Source organism: Pleurodeles waltl, chromosome 9, assembly GCF_031143425.1.
Source record: "Pleurodeles waltl isolate 20211129_DDA chromosome 9, aPleWal1.hap1.20221129, whole genome shotgun sequence".
NCBI lineage: Eukaryota > Metazoa > Chordata > Amphibia > Caudata > Salamandridae > Pleurodeles > Pleurodeles waltl.
In genome coordinates, this window is record NC_090448.1 from 1172554882 (window position 1) to 1172575689 (window position 20808).

Consider the following 20808-nt stretch of genomic DNA (forward strand, 5'->3'; position numbering starts at 1 on the left):
GAGAGTCCCGTCCGTCTTCAGAGGTACAATACTGGCTGAGCAGTGCGTGCTGGTGGTGTTCACTGTGCCATGCCACACATGGGTTCCTGCTGCAGTTCACTTCCCGGCCTAAGGCTTGGATGCTGCTGCTCTGCAGACAGATGCATTAGGAGAGTGTCGGGGTTGGCCACATTAAGTGCAATCTTATTTGTATCCCTGGGGCAGCAGGGGTAAATGTCTGTTACCACCCAGGATACTGCCCAATAACAGCTGCCTGGTTCAGGGCCCAGAAAACAGACCTCAGGCGCCAAATGGATGCCCTGGTTATTTCCTTTTGGCACTTCTCTGGGCAGTGATAGAGAACCCGAGACATCGAGGCTTGCTGTACGACATGTCGGTGGATTAGAAACTTAGACGGAGCAGGGCACAGCTCATGATACTTAGAAACATCAATTCCTAGCTCGTGCCAATCCACTAGTTTCCCATCACGGAAACTAGTGGAGATGCTATTGCCACCTTTTTCACTAACAAAGCTCAAACTGTGAGGAAGGAGCCCAAGAAGATGCCTTCCTTAAAACAACTGACGATAATATTCCTGTTTACTTATTTACTCCACATCTTAGAGAGATTGGTTCCTCCTTTATGACTTGAAGATCTGGAAGCTAAAGGCATAACTCCCCAATTAAAGATATTGATGCTCAATACCAGGAAGCTAATTGGTTCTCATCCTATTGCTGGCTCCTCACTGTAATATCATCAGAAAGTTGTTCTGGGGGATCCCCTGCGGCCTTTCGAATTGGACTGTGTCCACAAATCCTGCTGGATGTGTTTCTGTTCACAGCATGGATGTAAAGCTCTCTAGTTGATGTCATAGAAAACATCTTGGCAACTACTATCTGCGACCTGAATCCCATGACTACCTTGGTCATCATCTTAGGTGCCTCACGTAGACCTTGTCATGGCTGTTCGTTTTGCATCTCTTCTGGACTGGACCACAGTATCCGAAGGACTGCTTTTTATGTCCCTAACAGCCCCTAGTGTGTTGTTGCGCACGGCTTCCTGACTTTTCCAAGTCTGTGTCTGTATGGAAATAATCCCGTGGTCTCTCACTCTTTAACTAGTTTGTGATTCTGATTAGATTGTCCTTACTGGCAGGCAGCAACATTAATGGTGAAAGAAACAAAAAGTGCTTTTGAAAATGACTTCTAGCAAAGTGAAGAGCTCATCTAACCAGGTCTCGCTGGCTGTGGTGGTTCTCTCCACCTGATCACTGCAGCTGGACAGGCACATAGTGCATGGAAGGACCTGTGGAGCCTGCTGGTCACTGGACGGCACGCGCGGGCTATACCAGCACGCGTCAGCACCCTCTCTGTACTAAGCAGACATGCCTGCTGATACCAAAGAGATCTGCTGTGAATTGTTTGTCACTGAGTAATAACAGAGTCTACCCTGGGGGTCCCAAGTAGTCACATACTCCGAGCACTGACATCTTCTAGCAACAAAACGATGATAGTAACACACTTCATCTTGCAGGTCTCTTCACCTGGTATCTGATAATGGCCATCGTATTAAGGAGGGCTGTAACGCAGTGTCTCAGGGCAGTACTCTGATCCCCTCTCACACCTTATCGGCACTTATTACTTCTCCAGGTCCGTGAGGTCACAGATTGGATGGTATTGTGCCACAGCCAGCATGGGAAATTGGATCAAGAATATAAAAGATCAACTACCAGTGGAATAAGCAGAGCTAATCAGAGCTGCCAACATAACACACACACATATAAAACTGTGCTTCAATCTCTCTCATTCCCTCCCCCATCACCCCGCTAACCGGTGCGTCCCATAGCATGGTGGTCATCACCTATGACACAGAAACACCTCTCTCATAGGCTGAAATCAAAGGCAGCACTCTTCCATCCACTCCAACACGGTGTAGGGTACTAGCCAAGTTAACAGGTGATTCACCTCCCCACATCGGGGAGGTGAGCATTACATGGTTGCAACAATAGAATACAATAAAACCCACAGGTAGCTTGGACCCTGCACCCCCCATGGAGTCTCTAAAAACCACTAGTGGAGCAAGAACAGGGACAAGTCCAGTTAACCCAAGGATGGTGGGTTGCGATTAAAGGATCAATGCTCCAAAAGTAACAGAAGCTGATCACCATGTGTTCCTTAGATGCAGTGTAACCTACCCGATCTCGCCCAGCGAGGCATGTTATACCTGTGCACCTGGGGCACTCACATGTTTAGTTGGTTTCTGTACTCAGCCCTGGGGATAAACACACAGGTTTTTAGAACTGGCCATGACAATAAACACTCTTTCTTCTCCCGGCTCACACTGTCTCCTCTGGCGCAGTGCTGCAGGAGCATCATGGGAGGTTCACGCTCTTCTGATCCAGCCCCCATCCTTTTTTGAGGTGTGGACATAAAACTAAGCACAGCCTGCTAGTTTACCAGCAGCTCCTACCGTGCAAACCGGTCAAGGCAGGTCAGACTTAACATCCTAATCCCGGGTCTAAGGCTCACATATTACACATGGAGCCCTGAGACCTCTGGTTTGTCAAGGTGACTGCAATTCATAGACGACTGTAAAATCATCTCCTAGACAAGGGGCGCTATACAGTCCGTTGCCTCCTGGCAAGAAAGAAGCGTTGTCTTGTGATGGTTATTACAGGAGCAGTGTAGGTGCTACCGTGACCTGCCGGGGAACAGGTGTTACTCTGCCCTGTAGCGGAATGCTGGGTCAGGAGCTGCAGTGGCAGGAGTTTGTCTGACATGGAGCCGTGGATTGGACCGTGGAGCCGCACCACAAGGTGGACACATACCTCAAGGCTGAATACAACAGTGGCAAGAAGAGCACCGGCAAACCACTGGCTAGGGGCTTCCTTTGAAGTAAGACACCTGTGTGGTGTCACAACGTGATATCTGATATGGGAAGGCTGTGGTCCTCAGGCTCAGAGCTGACTCCAGGAACCTCTCAGGACCTCAGGAATGTCCATAGTGAGACGTGCACACCCATGCCTTCGGAGGTCCATGGTCAAGCCCTGGTTACCACCATCTGTACCAAGTTCTAGTTAGTGCACGCTCACTAGACTTAATATCTCAAAACCTGTGTACTTTGGAAGTTGAACCACCTGAAATACAGTTTATGCAGTTTAACTGCACTTGAGCTTTTAGCTAGCGTAAAACCTGAGGTAGAAGCCGATCTCCCAACTCTAGCAGTTACCCTGAGTTTCAGCAGTGATGTGCCTTAAAGGGACCACTCAAAGGTTTGGCGGCTCCACACTCCCAGCATCTGAAACCCGCCTTACGAGGAAGGATTAAGAGAACTTGCTGAGTGAACCCGCACACTATATGCACATGATGCAAATGCCCTGCCTCGTGTCTCCTTCAATGACCCAGGGGTGAGAAGATGCCTCACAGACTCGATGAGAGACAGGGAAGTGCATAGACAGCGTGTTTGCTATGGTGTGCTGCTTACCCGAACCCCTTTCTGAAACCATTCCTCCTAGATGTTGGAGAGAGGACAAGTGAACTCGCCCACTGTCATAGACAGGCAGATCCTCACTCAGTTATTTCTGTCTAATAGGAAACCTCGAGAGAAGTGAGATACCGTGTGAACATATGTAATGCGTGTACCAGTGTACATGCCTAGCCCTTCCTCCCACAGCACATAGGCCTTTACCAATGCTTGTCGACCTTAAACCTACCAAAGGTATAAATGACTGATTTTTTTTAATTCATTCATTTTATTTTTTGAATAATTAATATCCAAAGTAAAAAGTGCCGTAGACTGCATACCCTAACAGTGGAACATCATATAGCAAGAGTTACCATTCTCTATAAATGGACCCTAATTTGGTGGATAAACTGTTTTCCTGCTTTAGTTGCCAGAATGGGGCAATATATCCCAAACTGCCAGAGCTCACAAATGAGGTTTTCACGTGGGCCTTAGCTGTTATTTGCACCTTGACAAATGGGGTATAGTTTTCAGAATAATGGTTGCACACATTAAGTAAATGTTAGGCGAGTTCTTAGAAAATATCACTACACGTCTTCACGGATTGTCACGTGAGATCCAGCACTGATCTTTCTGAATGCCCATACATCTTCAGCGTGAAGAAAGAGAGGCTAGAAGAAGAAATGCAGTCAAAGCCAGCTCAGGGAGGGTGAAAGCGATCACTGTATGCTCATGGAGGGTGGGCCAGGGTACACGCGTGTCATGGAAAGCACACATGGAGGATAGCTCTTGGAAGGCTCTGAGCTCAGTAGACTCAACACTGGACCTTTGCCAGTGTGCACCGCTAGAGTGGATCTATGTGGTAAGGTTAGGACAGGAATGAGCTACGCAGAGGGTCTTATGTTAAATGTATTTCCTGTTGCTGCTTCCTGTGTGCATTCGCACTACATAGTCTTCTAACTGCACGTCATCATTTGTCTATCGTCCTGCAGAGCCTTTGCCAAGATGGCATCTACGCCGCTCAACTATGGCAGCAGTGCAGCGAAGTCCAAGAGGTGAGCGCTGGGGTGGCATGGATGCCTGTGCACCTATTGCTGGGAGAGGGTTTCTTTCTGTTGTGTAGCTTTCTTCAGAGATTGTCATTCTGCACTCAGGGTGGTGTGAAGTGAAGACCTTTATCCTGGGAAAGCGTCCAGGGCTTGCAAGTCCTAAAGCTTATTCATATGGGGTGAATGATTGACTGAGTGCTATCCATCCTTTAAACAGGAAAGAATGGCTGCCTAACGCAGACTCACATGGGTGCAATGATTGACTGAGTGCTATCCATCCTTTACACAGCGATAAATGACTACCTAAAGCAGATTCACATGGGTTAGATAGTTGACTGAGTGCTATCCATCCTTTACACATGGAAGAATGACTACCTAAAGCAGTTTCCCATAGGTACTATGATTGACTGAGTGCTATCCATCCTTTACACAGCGAAGAATGACTGCCTAAAGCAGATTCACATGGGTGCAATGATTGAATGAGTGCTCTCCATCCTTTATGCAGTGTAGAATGACTGCCTAAAGCAGATTCACATGGGTGCAATTGATTGACAGAGTGCTCTCCATCCTTTACTCAGCAAAGAATGACTCCCTAAAGCAGATTCACATGGGTTAAATGATTGACTAAGTGCTATCCAATGACTGCCTAAAGCAAGATTCACATGGGTTGAATGATTGACTGAGTGCTATCCATCCTTTACACAGGGAGGAATGACTGCCTAAAGCAGATTCACCTGGGTTAAATGATTGACTTAGTGCTATCCATCCTTTACACTGGGAGGAATGACTGCCTAAAGCAGATTTACATGGGTTAAATGATTGACTGAGTGCTATCCATCCTTTACACAGGGAACAATGACTACCTAAAGCACATTCACATGGGTGCAATGATTGACTGAGGTATCCATGCTTTGCAGAGGGAAGAATGACTGGCGTTGATAAGAGAGAGCGCAAGGTCCCAGCAGCACTGATAGTTTCCTCTAAAGAGTTCCGTGGCTGTAGAATTTAAAGCGCCTGGTAGAAAGTTGATGGCGCTCCAGCTGCCCTTGACACAGGAAGGGTTACATAAGTTGATGAGAGAATGTGCGATCCCAGCAATACTGAGAGTTTGCATTTACGACCCGTATCCTGCACACATCTCCAGGAGTCTGAGGGCCTGAAGCAGCTTGGTATGTGGGTAAGTAGCTGACAAAGGTCTCTCTGACCTTCACACAGGGAGAATTGAGTGGGTTTATACTAGTTGAAGGTCCCAGCAGGACTGAGAGTTTGTACTGGAGACCAGAACTGAAGACCTGAAGCCTGAAACCCATCTGGGGATCTCACTGAAGTTGAAGGCCTAAGGCAGCTCGATATTGTTTGGAAGGTTGACAGAGCTCCATCTGTCCTTCAAACAGAGATAGTTTGACTACCTTTATAATGTGTCACTGTAATTCCTGAGAGCCCCAGGACAAAAAGAACTGAGCTTGTGCATCAGACGTTTGTGGCTTCTAAGAGGGAGAGTGATCTGTCACTTGACGGACTGCAGACGGGAACAAAACTGGTGGAACACTGCATAGGTACCCTTCAGTCAAACTCTTGGGTATTGAGAAACATTGCACAGGTTCCTGTCAGCCCAAGTGTGGGGTTCGATGAACAGTGCACAGGTACCAGTTATATGTCTAGAATCCCTAAAGTTATGGCATGGGCTGGTTTTCTCCACAGCTGGGGTGTGGCGTTCAATTGCACTCGTGTGGCACTGAACGGAGGGACTGGGGGAAGGAAATAGAGAGGTTGCTGCATCATGAGATTTGGACAAGCTCTGATTCCAATTCTCTGCTTACTTACCTTAGGGGCCTTGGCTTATGTTCTTTTTTTCCTCTCCTCCAGTCTCTTGTCACGAGTTATGAACACAGGCTCCCAGTTTGTCATGGAAGGAGTCAAGAACCTGGTGCTGAAGCAACACGTGAGTATTAATGTTCAGGTCTCACGGTCTCTCTTGGAGCTTTTAATGTTCAGGATCAGGTAGAGCTGTCCCTCGGGTTACACAGAACCTGAACAGAAGAACCATCTGGTTGCACAGAAGTCACGGGTTCCGATCTTGGCCAAGAGGGCTCTTTCTCTGATTGTTTAGAGTTGTAAAGCTTGAGTGTGAATATCAGAGCAATCTCCTAGGATTTACAGGTCTTAAACCCACTCTTTAGACAGCAAAGCTATTCCTCGGATCAGTGGTTATTACCGTTTTGACTTTTATAGACCCCCACTTAATCATTGCTGGAATCTGGGCATCCCCACTGAATCATCATTGGAATCCAGGGACCCCCCCTCACTGAGTTATTACTGGGAGCCAGGCACACCATTTGCACTGCTCCCACAAATCTGAGGATACCCAGAGTAGGCATTGCAGACCCCCAGGGGGTCCCAAGACCACAGGTTAAGAACCATTGCCCCATATTTTACAGGTCTTAGACCAACCCACCAGACAGCAGAGGTATCCCATAGTTTATACAGCTCTGTGTCCCATCCCTTTCAGAGTACAGATATTCTCTGGGTTTTAGAAGTCCTAGACCTATCCCCTTAGACAGCAGAGCTGTACCATAGTTGTTACAGGTCTTTGTCCCAACCCTCAGAGAGCAGTGCTATCGTCTGGGTTTTAGAAGAAGTCTTAGAGATATCTCCTAGGTTTTAGAGGTCTTTGTCCCACCCCTAACAGAGTAGAGGTGTCCTCCAGGTTTTAGAAGTCTTAAGGCCATCTCTCAGGCAGCAGAACTATCCCCTAGACCAGAGGTCTTCAAACTGGGAAGCGGGTCCCCTAAGGGGGTCTCAAGTGATCCCGGAGGGGGGGGGTGGGGAGGGGAGGGACACCAAACTGTGGCCAAAAGAAGCATTAAAGGTTTTTGTTTTAAGCAGAAGCATGTTATTGAATTTTTTAAAAGGTAACAGTACCTAACTGAAATGTTTAAATAGGTCTAGACATATTTGTACATTACCATCTTTATAAAATAATTGTGAAAAATTCTGAGGGGGGCCCAATGATTTTAATTTTTCAACCGGGGGGGGGGGGCGTTAAAGAGTTTGGAGACCGCTGTCCTAGACAATAGAGCTATCCCCTAGATATTTACAAGTCTTTATCTCACCCCTTAAAGAGCATAGCTATCATCTAGATTTTAGAAGATGTACAATTGATATCCCCTTAGGTTTTACAGGTCTTTGTCCCACCCCTTAGAGAGAAGAGCTATCCTTCAGGTTTTATCAGTCTTGAGGCCACCCATCAGGCAGCAGAGCTATCCTCCAGGTCTTATAAGTCTTAGGGCCACCCTTCAGGCAGCAGAACTGTCCCCTAGACAATAGAGCTATCCCCTAGACTTTACAGATCTTTGCCCCACCCCTTAGAGAGCAGATCTATACTCTGGGCTTCAGAAGGCTGAGAGAGATCCCTCAGGCAACAGATCTATCCTCCGGGTTCTAAATTTCGTATAATTACCTCTTAGCGTTTGAGCTACCCCATACCTTTTAAAGGTCTTAGACCCATCTTTTAGACGGCAGAGCTACCCCCTCTATTTTACAGGTCTTAGACACAGTGCCCTCTACAGGGCACCAGTTCAGGGTATGACAAACAGTAAAAAGATTCAGACTCGGGAGAACACCCTTTTATGTAGACTTCTAGCGGTCCCACCATGCACCCCAGGCTACGACACGCATATGATTTATCGTAGCAGTGTGATTAAATGGCACAGTATCTGGAGTACATCAGGCATCAAATTTACTAGAGACTATAAGGGATTGCCTAGAACCTGATCAGTATGGAAAAATCCCCTGGTTTCAGTAGATTCATGGTTTACTGCAGAAACTAAAGGGAAATTGTAGTATCCGGGATCCCGCTAACATATTGCAATTTAATAAGAGTGAGTGCCGACTTTATGGGGAAAAGGGAGTTTGTGAAAGACTAGGGTCCCAGTGGAGAGTTATTCAAGGGCCCGATACCACAGGGGATACAAGGTTACCTGATAAATATGATCAGGATAGACTTTAGCTGACTAGATTACGTTTTCAGTGGCTTCATTATACTGTTGCATTCCCTAAATCAAAGCCTTGGTCATCAAATCTACCCATGTGTCCTCGTGATGGAAGAACCCGGCATTTTACAATGCGTTCCATGTTGCTTTATAAACTCTACAGAGATATTAGATCACGCGTTCTCTGGCCCTTATTCGTAACACTGGGCTTGATTTACCACCAGGCGGCTTCTGACTTTCTCTGAAATCTGACCGATGCTTATGTTTGCAATGTTATTGTGACCTATAGTTAGAATGCAATAAGGAGGCGTAAAACATTGAGTCACCTGGAAAGACTGTGCTATGAGGAAGGGTGTGAGTATTTCTCTCGTGAGTCCCCTCCCTTTCAGTGACACCTCCTGTGAGCGGTTCTCTCCTGAGCCCCTCCCTTTCAGTGACACCTCCTGTGAGGGGTTCTCTCCTGAGCCCCTCGCTTTCAGTGACACCTCCTGTGAGGGGTTCTCTCCTGAGCCCCTCGCTTTCAGTGGCACCCTCCTGTGAGGGGTTCTCTCCTGAGCCCCTCGCTTTCAGTGATACCTCCTGTGAGCGGTTCTCTCCTGAGCCCCCTCGCTTCCAGTGGCACCCTCCTGTGAGGGGTTCTCTCCTGAGCCCCTCCCTTTCAGTGACACCCTCCTGTGAGCGGTTCTCTCCTGAGCCCCCTCGCTTTCAGTGACACCCTCCTGTGAGCGGTTCTCTCCTGAGCCCCCTCGCTTTCAGTGACACCTCCTGTGAGGGGTTCTCTCCTGAGCCCCTCCCTTTCAGTGGCACCCTCCTGTGAGGGGTTCTCTCCTGAGCCCCTCGCTTTCAGTGACACCCTCCTGTGAGCGGTTCTCTCCTGAGCCCCTCCCTTTCAGTGACACCCTCCTGTGAGGGGTTCTCTCCTGAGCCCCCTCGCTTTCAGTGACACCTCCTGTGAGCGGTTCTCTCCTGAGCCCCTCCCTTTCAGTGACACCCTCCTGTGAGGGGTTCTTTTCTGAGCCCCTCCCTTTCAGTGACACCCTCCTGTGAGCGGTTCTCTCCTGAGCCCCCTCGCTTTCAGTGACACCTCCTGTGAGCGGTTCTCTTCTGAGCCCCCTCACTTTCAGTGACACCTCCTGTGAGGGGTTCTCTCCTGAGCCCCTCCCTTTCAGTGGCACCCTCCTGTGAAGGGTTCTCTCCTGAGCCCCTCGCTTTCAGTGACACCCTCCTGTGAGCGGTTCTCTCCTGAGCCCCCTCGCTTTCAGTGACACCCTCCTGTGAGCGGTTCTCTCCTGAGCCCCCTCGCTTTCAGTGACACCTCCTGTGAGGGGTTCTCTCCTGAGCCCCTCCCCTTCAGTGGCACCCTCCTGTGAGGGGTTCTCTCCTGAGCCCCTCGCTTTCAGTGACACCCTCCTGTGAGCGGTTCTCTCCTGAGCCCCCTCGCTTCCAGGGACACCTCCTGTGAGGGGTTCTCTCCTGAGCCCCTCCCTTTCAGTGACACCCTCCTGTGAGGGGTTCTCTCCTGAGCCCCCTCGCTTTCAGTGACACCTCCTGTGAGCGGTTCTCTCCTGAGCCCCTCCCTTTCAGTGACACCCTCCTGTGAGGGGTTCTCTCCTGAGCCCCTCCCTTTCAGTGACACCCTGCTGTGAGGGGTTCTTTCCTGAGCCCCTCGCTTTCAGTGACACCCTCCTGTGAGCGGTTCTCTTCTGAGCCCCCTCGCTTTCAGTGACACCTCCTGTGAGGGGTCCTCTCCTGAGCCCCTCGCTTTCAGTGACACCCTCCTGTGAGCGGTTCTCTCCTGAGCCCCCTCGCTTTCAGTGACACCTCCTGTGAGGGGTTCCCTCCTGAGCCCCCCCCTTTCAGTGGCACCCTCCTGTGAGGGGTTCTCTCCTGAGCCCCTCGCTTTCAGTGACACCATCCTGTGAGCGGTTCTCTCCTGAGCCCCCTCGCTTCCAGGGACACCTCCTGTGAGGGGTTCTCTCCTGAGCCCCTCCCTTTCAGTGACACCCTCCTGTGAGCGGTTCTCTCCTGAGCCCCCTCGCTTTCAGTGACACCCTCCTGTGAGCGGTTCTCTCCTGAGCCCCCTCGCTTTCAGTGACACCTCCTGTGAGGGGTTCCCTCCTGAGCCCCCCCCTTTCAGTGGCACCCTCCTGTGAGGGGTTCTCTCCTGAACCCCTCGCTTTCAGTGACACCTCCTGTGAGGGGTTCTCTCCTGAGCCCCTCGCTTTCAGTGACACCCACCTGTAAGGGATTCTCTCCTGAGCCCTCTCCTTTTCAGTGACTCCTTCAGAGCCACTGCCCCCACGCCCCCTGCAGCTCGTTTCTTCCCTCCAGTGAGACACCTTGGTGCTCCTCTGTCCATTCAGATGGGGCTCCCGTCAACCTCACTCTGAAGAGGGGGGTCCCCATCAACTCACAACAGCTCCTCACTCAGTAACCTCTCTCAGCAGTGATGACTTCTTACAGCCCCTCTGCATTTGGCACCCCCTCCTTCCATAGCCCCTCTGCCGTGACCTCGGGGCCAGCAGCTCGGACCGGTGCAGCTCGGGTGCCCCCATCAGTGCCCACGCACCTCCGCAGCAGGAGACTCACCCACCGAGTTACCTGCCGCATGACCACATCACCTCTGCGTGTTACCACGCCCTCATTAGTCAGGCTGCTAATGTTACCAAATGTGTTCTCACGAGGTCAATAAACTGCAATCCAAGAGCCCCAGCTATGACCAGCCGTCCTATAGGCGCACACGTGCCTGGAAGATGTCAAAAGAAGGCGTTAACACCACGAGAGGCGGGAGAAAATTGACAATCTGACGAGGCTTGGAAAAAAGACTTTCCATATTCACACAGGGTCAATGCGGTGTTAGTTTACACCTGTCACTTTCTGGCGCACACCGGAGAACTCTAGGCGCTTCTTTCAGAGGACGGCTGAGGCAGAACAGGTCCGGGCAGTCAACTGGAGGGGAATCAGGAGTGAAATCTTGTGAAACAAGCATTGGCACAGCCAGTAGGCCTCTCCTATGCAAGAGTTTGGCAATGTGTTTTGTCATGTTGTACTCCAGTGTGGCTCCTGTTCGGCATGGCTGAAAGTTAGTGGCGTGGAGTGTCCTAGAGTGAAGTGGGGGGAGTAGAGTGGATTTGTTGGAGCAGAGTGTCGTAGACTAAGGGGAGTAGAGTGTTGTAGAGGGGAGTACATTTCAGTGGTAGAGAGTGTTGTAGAGTGTAGTGGCCTAGAATGGAGTGGAATAGGGTGGTGTGGATTGGATTAGAGTAGAGTGGGGTGGATTGGAGTGGGTGGACTGGATGGATTGGGGTGGATTGAAATAGGGTGAGGTGGATTGGTTTGGAATGGATTGGAGTGGGGTGGATTGGAATGTGAATTGGAGATGAGTGGATTGGATTTGAGTGGGATGGATTTTGGTGGATCGGGTTAAAGTGGGGTGAATTGGATTGTTGTGGGATGGATTGGAATGGGGGGATTAAGGTGGTTTGGAGTGGGATGGATTGTCCTGGGGTGGGGTGGATTAAGGTGAACTGGATTGGTCTAGAGTGAGGTGGATTAAGGTAGATTGGATTGGAGTGGGATGGCTTGGAGAGGGGTGAGTGGGGTGGAGTGAGGCGGGTGGATTGCACTGGAACAGTGTGGAATGGATTTGAGTGGGTGGATTGCACTGGATGGGAGTGGAGCAGATTGGACTTGGGTGGGTTGGATTGGAGTTGAGTGGGTTGGATTGGAATGGTGGTGGATTGGAGTGTGATGGGTTGGATTGGAATGGGGTAGGGTGGATTGGAGCGGCGTGGGTTGGGTTGGTTTTGAGTGGGGTGAATTGGAGTCAGGTGAGTTGGATTGGTGTGGGTGGACTGGACTAGAGTGGGGTGGATTGTATTGTATTGCAGTGGGTGGATTGGATTGGGGTGAGGTGGATTGGATTAGATAGACTGGGCTGTGGTGGATTGATGTGGGATGAGTGGATCATGGTGGATTGGAGTGGGGTGAATTGAGATGGAGTGGGGCAGTTTAGAGTGGGGCGGATTGTAGTGGAGTGGATTGGACTTGGGCGGATTGGAGTGGGGCAGATTGTTTTGGATTGGAGTGGGGCAGAATGTTTTGGATTGGAGTGGGGTAGATTGGAGTGGGTCCGATAGTTTTGGGTTGGAGTGGGGTGGTGTGGTGTGGCGTGGCGTGGATTAGATTTGGTGGATGGATTCGATCGGATTAGGGTGAACTGGGATAGAGTGGGTGGATTGAATTGGGGTGAGGTGGAGTGGGGCGGATTGGAGTGGGGCAGATTGTTTTGGATTGGAGTGGGGCACATTGGATGGGGAAGATTGTTGCATTGGAACAGGTGTATTGTCATGGACTGGAGTGGAGCAGATTGTTTTGGACTGAAGTTGAGTAGATTGGAGTGGGTCAGGTTGATTTGGACTGGAGTGGGGGTGGTTTGTGTTGGATTGGAGCAGGGTGGTCTGGGGTTGAGTGAGGTTGATTGGATTGAGCTGGATCAGATTGGTGTGGAGTTGGTCAGACTGGGGTGGGGTGAATTGGGATGGAGTGGGTGGATTGGTTTGGGGGAGGTGGATCGGATTGGAGTGGGGCAAATTATTTTGGATTTGAGTAGGGCAGATTGCATGGGGCATATTGGAGTAGGGCAGATTGGTTTGAATTGGAGTGGGGCAGATTGTTTTAAATTGGTGTGGGGCAGATTGGCATGGAGAAGATTCAAGTGGACAGATTGTCTTGGATTGGAGATGGGCCGAATGGACTGGGCAGATTGGAGTGGGGACAATTGTTTTGGTAGGAGAGGGCAGGTTGTAATGGGGCAGATTGTTTTGGATTGGAGTGGGGCAGATTGTTTTGGATTGGAGTGGGGTGGATTGGATTGAGTGAGGTGGATTGGTGTGAGGTAGGGTGGATTGGATTGGAGTGTACTGTACGATTATATGTTAAAGCATCATTTCAGAAATTACACATAAGAAAGAAACAATTTCGCTTTGCAATTTTTAGATCAAGATCTTTTGAGAACAGCGCCCATAAGCAAAAACAAAATGAAACATGAGTGCAAAGAGAGAAAAGAAAGTTAAGTATAGAAAACAAAACCTTTCAATTTTGTTTGTCCTGCTGGGCATGTTTTTGCCAGTCACACGTGTCTTCTGTTTGCAGGGCACTAGAAGTTAAAAAGAACAAAACAGTACCTCAGTCACATGGGGAGCAGCAGATGGGCACTGATTAAGTTGAATCAATCAGTGCTTGATCCCTGCTCCACACACAGGAACGAACGAATTACATGGTAATAAAGAAAAAATGTCACACAAACCAACAAATGGTAAGCCACGTGCGGGCTCCAAGCCCTTTACTGTACACAACAGAGCCTCGCGAGTGAAAAGCATGCACCAGCGCATGCTCTCGCAGCCTCAACCCCAAAAATGGTAAATTGGAATCTCGCAGGATGGCTCCCCTTTCTCGATGTTCTCCCCTGAAGCCTCCCTTTCCAGGGCCCCACCACGACTTCCATCTGTGAGGGCACGGTTCAGTGGCAGAGTCACTCATATGCCTCGTTTCCTGTAGAGTTCGGAGTATTACAGACCGGTAGTTACATTTTTGGTTTGAGGGTCGTACCAAGGACAAGGTGGGTATAACTCTACAACCAACCTATGTAGAGCAGGGAGCCATGACTCCAGTCCAGACATCTCACCTTTACAACCAACCTCTGTAGGGGCAGGTGGGCAGCGTTAGGACTGACACTAGCCCAGACCTCCCACCTCTGCAACCAACCTCTGTGGGCAGCGGGCCCCGACTCCAACCCAGACCTCCCACCTCTAGAACCGACTTCTGTAGAGCAGGGAGCCAATCCAGACCTCCCACATCTTCAACCAACCTCTGTAGGGCCCAGAAATCATGACTCCAGTCCAGACAACCAACCTGTGTAGGGAAGGGGGCATGACTCCCACCCAAAACTTCCACCTCTGCAACCAGTCTCTGTACAGAGGGGGAAGGGGGACGACTCCAGTCCAGACCTCCCACAACCAACCTCTGTGAGGCATAGGGGGGCTTCAGGATGCCACCCTTCTCAGACACAACCCGTGCTTGGGTTATGTCTGATATCTGCCTGGTGGCTTCAGGATGGCACCCTTCACAGACACACCCCGTGCTTGGCTTCTTTCTGGTGGCTTCAGGATGCCACCCTTCTCAGACACACTTGTGCTTGGCCTCTGCCTGGTGGCTTCAGGATGCCACCCTTCTCAGACACACCACATCTCTGGCATCTACCTTGTGGATTAAGGATGCTACCCTTCACAGACACACCCTGTGCTTGGCCTCTGCCTGGTGGCTTCAGGATGCCACCCTTCACAGACACACCCCATGCTTGGCCTCTGCCTGGTGGCATCAGGATGCCACTCTTCACTGACACACCCCGTGCTTGGCCTCTGCCTGGTGCCTTCAGGATGCCACTCTTCACAGACCCACCGTGTGCTTGGCCTCTGCCTGCTGGCATCAGGATGGCCTCCCTTCACAGACCCACCGTGTGCTTGGCCTCTGCCTGGTGGCTTCAGGATGCCACTCTTCATGGACACACAGACTGCTTGGCATCTGCCTGGTGGCTTCAGGTTACCACCTTTTACAGACACACATACTGCCTGGCCTTTGTCTGGTGGCTTCAGGATGCCACCCTTCTCAGACACAACGCATGCTTGGCCTCTGCCTTGTGGCTTCAGGTTGCCACCCTTCACAGACACCACGTACTTGGCCTCTGCCTAGTGGCTTCAGGATGCCACGTTTCTCTGAGACACCATGTGCCTGGCCTCTGCCTGGTGGCTTCAGGATGGCACCCTTCTCAGTCACACCGCATACTTGGCCTCTGCCTGGTGGCATCAGGATGTCACCCTTCACAGACACACCCCATGTCTGACATCTACCTTGTCGCTTCAGGATGCCACCCTCCACAGACACACCCCATGTCTGGCATCTACATTGTGGATTCAGGATGCCACCCTTCACAGGCACATCCAGTGCTTGGCCTTTGTCTGGTGGTTCAGGATGTCACGCATCTCAGACACACAGACTACTTGGCCTTTGGCTGGGGACTTCAAGATGCCACTCTTCACAGACACACCGCATGTGTGGTGTCTGCCTGGTGGCTATCCTCTGATATCCACCATGCAGGTAGCAGAGGCACTGCTTGTCGGAGGGGCACAGAAAAGTTAGGGCTCTGTGGCCCCAGCAGCCCCTTCCTTTTGTTGGTCATATCGCCTGCCTTGGTCCTGCAGAGGACCTGCCGAAAGGAAGTCTTCTCATCTTATTAAGACAAAACTGCAGCCAATTTGACATTCTTAACTTAGAGACTTTTCATTCTTGTGACTTGAAAATTGATTTTTCGAGCCGGTTTTCTGTGCGAGCCTAGGGCGGGGAGAGCCCCACTGTGCCTCGACGAGCCTCAGTGGGGAGCATTGTAATCCTCCTGGTAACCAGGCTGGTAGCAGGGCCCTGCCTGTGCGAGGCACTCCCAGCGCAGCCGCACCGAACCGCTGCTCCTGCCTCTTCCCTTTAGCTTAGACACTGGCTTTTCTTCCCCTCGTTCTCTCTCCTTCGCGGAATGTCTTGTCTTATCTCCTTTCCCCAACATACCATCCATCCTGACCAGCCCTTCTTTTCCATGCTGCTTCCATCGTGCCCACTTCTCACTATTTTTGGCCCTTGCCACCCCCTTCCTCACACATTCTTCAGCAGACGTATCATCCTGGTTTTTTTTTTTCAGCTTAAGCAGTAGTGTTCCCTCATGGGGAGGGTTTCGAGAGTAAACACTCAAGTATACCAGATCCCTTACTCAGGTGGTCCTTCATAGCTGGTAGTGGGGTCCAGACTCCCCCAAAGAGGTAAGGCTGGACCTTGCATAGGATTCACACACAGGCAGAAGGAACAGCTGGCGATCCCCGGGTAGAGAGACAACGTGACCCATACCAAAGTGCCAGGCATGGATGTGAACCGTAGAACTGCCCCAACAGACCATGCCATCTGGGCGGCCAAGCATGTGACCTGGACTTCCAGCAGTCCGAAGAGAACAAGACCGAAGAAAATTATATCCTAATGCAAGTGTCCTCTGAGATCCCAAGGTGAGCTCCCACTTTCTTTCACACAAGGTTAGCATGTGAAAGCATCCCGCGGCAAAGGTGGACAAGGTACTTATGCATAAGGGACACTGGGAGTATGGGAGGGCTACATACGCACAAGCCCTGGGGCTTCACATTTCCTATGTAGAAAAGCACAGCACACTTTGGTAATCTTGCTATGCACAGTGGTTCCTCACGAAAGTGGAATACGAAGGAGCCAGGTGAAAGTCCTCATGAGATGAGGTCACTAAAGAAGAAACAACATTACTTACATTTTGAGGCAAAAAAACTGTGAAGAAGATCCCTTGAGTCTTTGACTTACAAGAGGAGAACCATGAAGCAAAGGTCTGTAAGTCCTAAATAAAAGCTGCAAAGAAGAAACTCACATTTTCAGCCTCAGAGGTCTAGAAATAGGAAGAAAAACAATTCTTGTGCCCCAAGGGATCTAGGGAGAAGAAAGCTAGATTTGTAGGCCTTCAAGTTCACAACTGGGAAGGAAAAGCAATGGCTTCTGGGCTTCAAGAGGAGATAACTGAGAGAAAAAGGAACCAAGGTTCATATGTGTTGAGACCACCATGAAGAAGAACCTGTGGTTGGATGGCCATGAAAGAACCATGAAAGATGAGAAATATGAAGAGGAAAGTGTGGTTTGTAGTCCTGGTGAGATCCCAGGGGGCGACTGTCCTGTGGAGTACACCCAGGGGGGACTGTGCTGCTACAGATGGATATTAAAAGGGTACTGTGAACTGTTGCTGTCAAGAGGTAGCCTGCTGTCCTTTCTCATCCTGTGAACTGTGATCTCCTTGGCAGACTCAGTAGATGTGAATATCTGATTCTCTCCAGTCTTTTTCTGCAGGAAGTGTCTTCAGCCCCTGAGTTTTGTTTGGGCTTATAGTCTCAGCATTCATCGGAAAGGTTTGTAGCTGGGTATTGTGCCCACAACTTTTCAGGGCTCCAATACCCTAATCTTCCCAACATGCATCAATGCCCCAGGTGTTTGCTGGCATACCGCAAGGCTCCGAGGGGGAGTACCTTTTACTTGGAAGATAAAGCTCTGGGTGTTTGACCCAGGATGACTGAATTCTTGCCTGATTTTCAGGTGAACCATATACTGTAAGCGGGTTACGTTTACATTCAATGTATACAACATGTCTTATCTAAATACATGGCATGAGAGCGCCCCTCTCTTCCCTGGACCTCTCTTGGATTCCTATGTAATGGATGGACCTGAACTAACGTCAGGGAGGAAACCTACTGCATTGCTCCATAGTGTAGGGCCAGCAAATACTGTAAACTTTGCCTCCTACCGAGAATGAAAAGCGTGGAAAAGGAGTGTATGTATGATTAGCAATAAATTAAATTTGAGGAACTTTTAACAAGAAAATTGTTTAGAGCTTTGGAAAGACCCACATGTTCTACCTGTTTTGCCAGGAGAGTCTGGAAACAGCGGACGAGTGCATCACTGCCTTGCACTCCATAGCCAATAGCTGGGACTCTGGCGCAATCTTAGACCTGGTCTTGTGGGATAAACAGATGTTTCAGGCCAGTTCAAAAAGCTTCCAGAACCCACTGGGGTTGCCAGAACATCCAACATCTGAGAAAAGTCGATTCCAATAAAATCCACAGAACAATTTATGGGGAAAGTTAAAGAAATAAATAAGGAAAGTAATGGCGATGCAGTGTGTGTTTTGACAGAGGGCCTCATTCCGCGGGGAGGAGCATTGCCCTAAGGTTATACCGACCAGCGTAATAGCCATACCTAAGGCTGCGTGGTATTTCCATCCCAAATATAACTTCTGCCAAGTCTTAATGGGCGAGCAACATGGGACACAATCTCAATCCCTTAGTCTTTAGGCTACAAAACCAATCAGTGTTTAAAATACACTTGAAACACGTTACACAAAACACATCATGTGGTTTATATTACAACACAAACAATTCAGAAAGAAAGGGAAATAGCGCTTTCTGCTAAGAGTACATTTTGGCATGAGAATCCTAGCCATAAAACGAGCCCATTGTTTGCAGCATGAGAGTCCACGTACACAGTGCGAAAGATATGCACTGCGTCTGTCCTATATGATCGTGCCATAGCTTGTATGTAATGTTTTAACTTTGTAACATCTACACAATAGTGACAAAACTTCTGGTGCAGCTCTATGTTCATCTTGCCTAGGTAGGATTTTAATCATGTATCCTGAATCCAAGTTTGAGCTTCTCTGCCACTGATGCAGTTCCCAATCTGAGCAGGATTCTCAGGAATCTGGTTTCTGGCCTTTGGGTTTCAGTGGTTGTGATCTAGCTCTGTATCTGTGCCACGTCTGCAGTAGTGGCACCAGTGTTGCTCTATAAACCTACATAGTTGAACTCAAGGAGCCACCATCCAACCTCTTCTACCACTGCACCCACCTTGTTGTGACCTCGTGCCTGCTGCTTTCCTAAAAACGCCCAGGTAGTCAAAGCTACCCGCCTTATCGAGATTAGCTCCCTTTATCCAGACTGAGGTTTTCAGGGTTCCTTTTGCGTTCATGACCATGTGTTTTGTCTTACTAATTTTAATTGTCAAAGGACTCTCTGCACAAAATAGAGGATGCATTGCGATCTCCACTAGATACCACAGAATAGTGTTCACTGCTTATAGAAGCAAAGGAATCTTGTCCTCTTGGTATGAGCATGTCCTGGTTCAGACCATTGAGGCGGCTAATAACACCATTAGTGAAGAGGCTGAAACGTTAGCAGCTAAAGTCTGAAATCTTCAGTACATCGCCCACCTGCCCGTATCGAACCTTTGCTTCAGTATGTTCACGCAGTCGCTGGCACCATCTATTCTGGTATTCTCTGCCTCCTCAAGGTGGACCAGAGCAATGAAAGGGTCGACAGTGTCAAAGGGACACTCCTCTATACGGCTACGTTTACAAACTGCCAGAACTAACAAGCATTTGCAATGCAATGGGTCTCACATTTGCTCGAGTTAGAGCTATTGATGATGTAAATTCGTAATTGGACTTTTGTTGCCACATAAACTGAAAATGAGAAGTGAAACAGTTGACATAAGCGTGCCAATTCAAAGCACGATGGCCGCCATGAGCATGAAGGAGAGACATAAAAGGAAAAAGAAGTTTGCTTACAGTCAAACATATCGGCAATCGTCCAATTATCCATGTAACAGGGTTAGTCTGTAAGGCGGTAACACCACCTCCCCAAGGAGGGACAAAGGTAAAGAATTTACCAATGATAACAAATGATTTTTGAAAGGCAAGCCCAAGAATGAGTGAGAGTGATGAGCGTGAGATGGGCGTGAAGCCCACAATCCTTACAACAGGTCAAAGCGCTTGTGCGCTCGACCTAAAAGTGGATCATATGCTGTCTAAATGCCTATTCCACAGTTGCCAAACCCTTTTTGAAGCCCACCTGAGTACTGCTCAGTATATTGCCAAGTATTCACTGCTGAATCCCTTTATACAGTACCTTGCCGTTTATTTTCCCAGCCACATTTAACAAACAGATTGAGTAATAGAAGATTCTGAAGTTTGTTCATAGAAAATTGTAATGCATGGGATTCTGTAATCCCTGTGTAAAAACCTGCCTCTAATTTCTTTATAATAGGCGACTTGTGACGCACCAGATCGCCTATTTTAAATAAAATACATCAGAACTCAAGTGTAATGACTTATTACAATTGAGTTCTGACACCACAATGCCTGCTGCCAGAGCTAGCAGCTGAGGGGAAAACATAATTAAAGCAGCTGATTAAAGAAGGAAAAAGAAACGTTGCTGATCTTTCTTCTAACAGGGAGAAGCAGAAAGGGGAAATTTATTGCAACATGTTTATTTTTTGCACTCCTTAAGTAGTTACAAAAAAGTTAGAATCTGTCTGCACAAGGTGCACACTCGCATTCCTCAACAACACATGTTTCAAGGGCTCATGATAATAGCCCAGAACTTTCTGAGCACTCTCTGAACTGGGTTCCTGCACGCAGGAGTCGGAAGGTGAGACACTAGCCTTGAAATCGGTAATCTCCCGCCTGAATCTGGAGAGTTGGCATCTCTGGTCAGGGCCAGCTTTTAGGCGGTGCGGCCGCACCGGGTGCTGACCTCAGGGGGGCGCTGTGTTTAGCAATTACTTACGAAACATGCGATTTAAAAGCACCTGCTGAAAAGTTCCTTGTGCGTTTAGCATTCAAGAAACAATTAAAATGTCAAGATACCAATGTTCCTGCTATAGAGAGA

At 49.1% G+C, this 20808-nt stretch overlaps 1 protein-coding gene across 1 annotated transcript in view; it reads left to right on the top strand.

Moving 5' to 3' along the window:
- SCFD1 (sec1 family domain containing 1) overlaps positions 1-20808 on the top strand; it is a 354775-nt gene that overhangs the window by 241200 nt on the left and 92767 nt on the right. Inside the window, exons 18-19 of the mRNA XM_069209057.1 lie at positions 4434-4496; positions 6357-6432. Coding sequence (XP_069065158.1) covers positions 4434-4496; positions 6357-6432 — 139 coding nt within the window. The remainder of the gene's footprint in view (positions 1-4433; positions 4497-6356; positions 6433-20808) is intronic.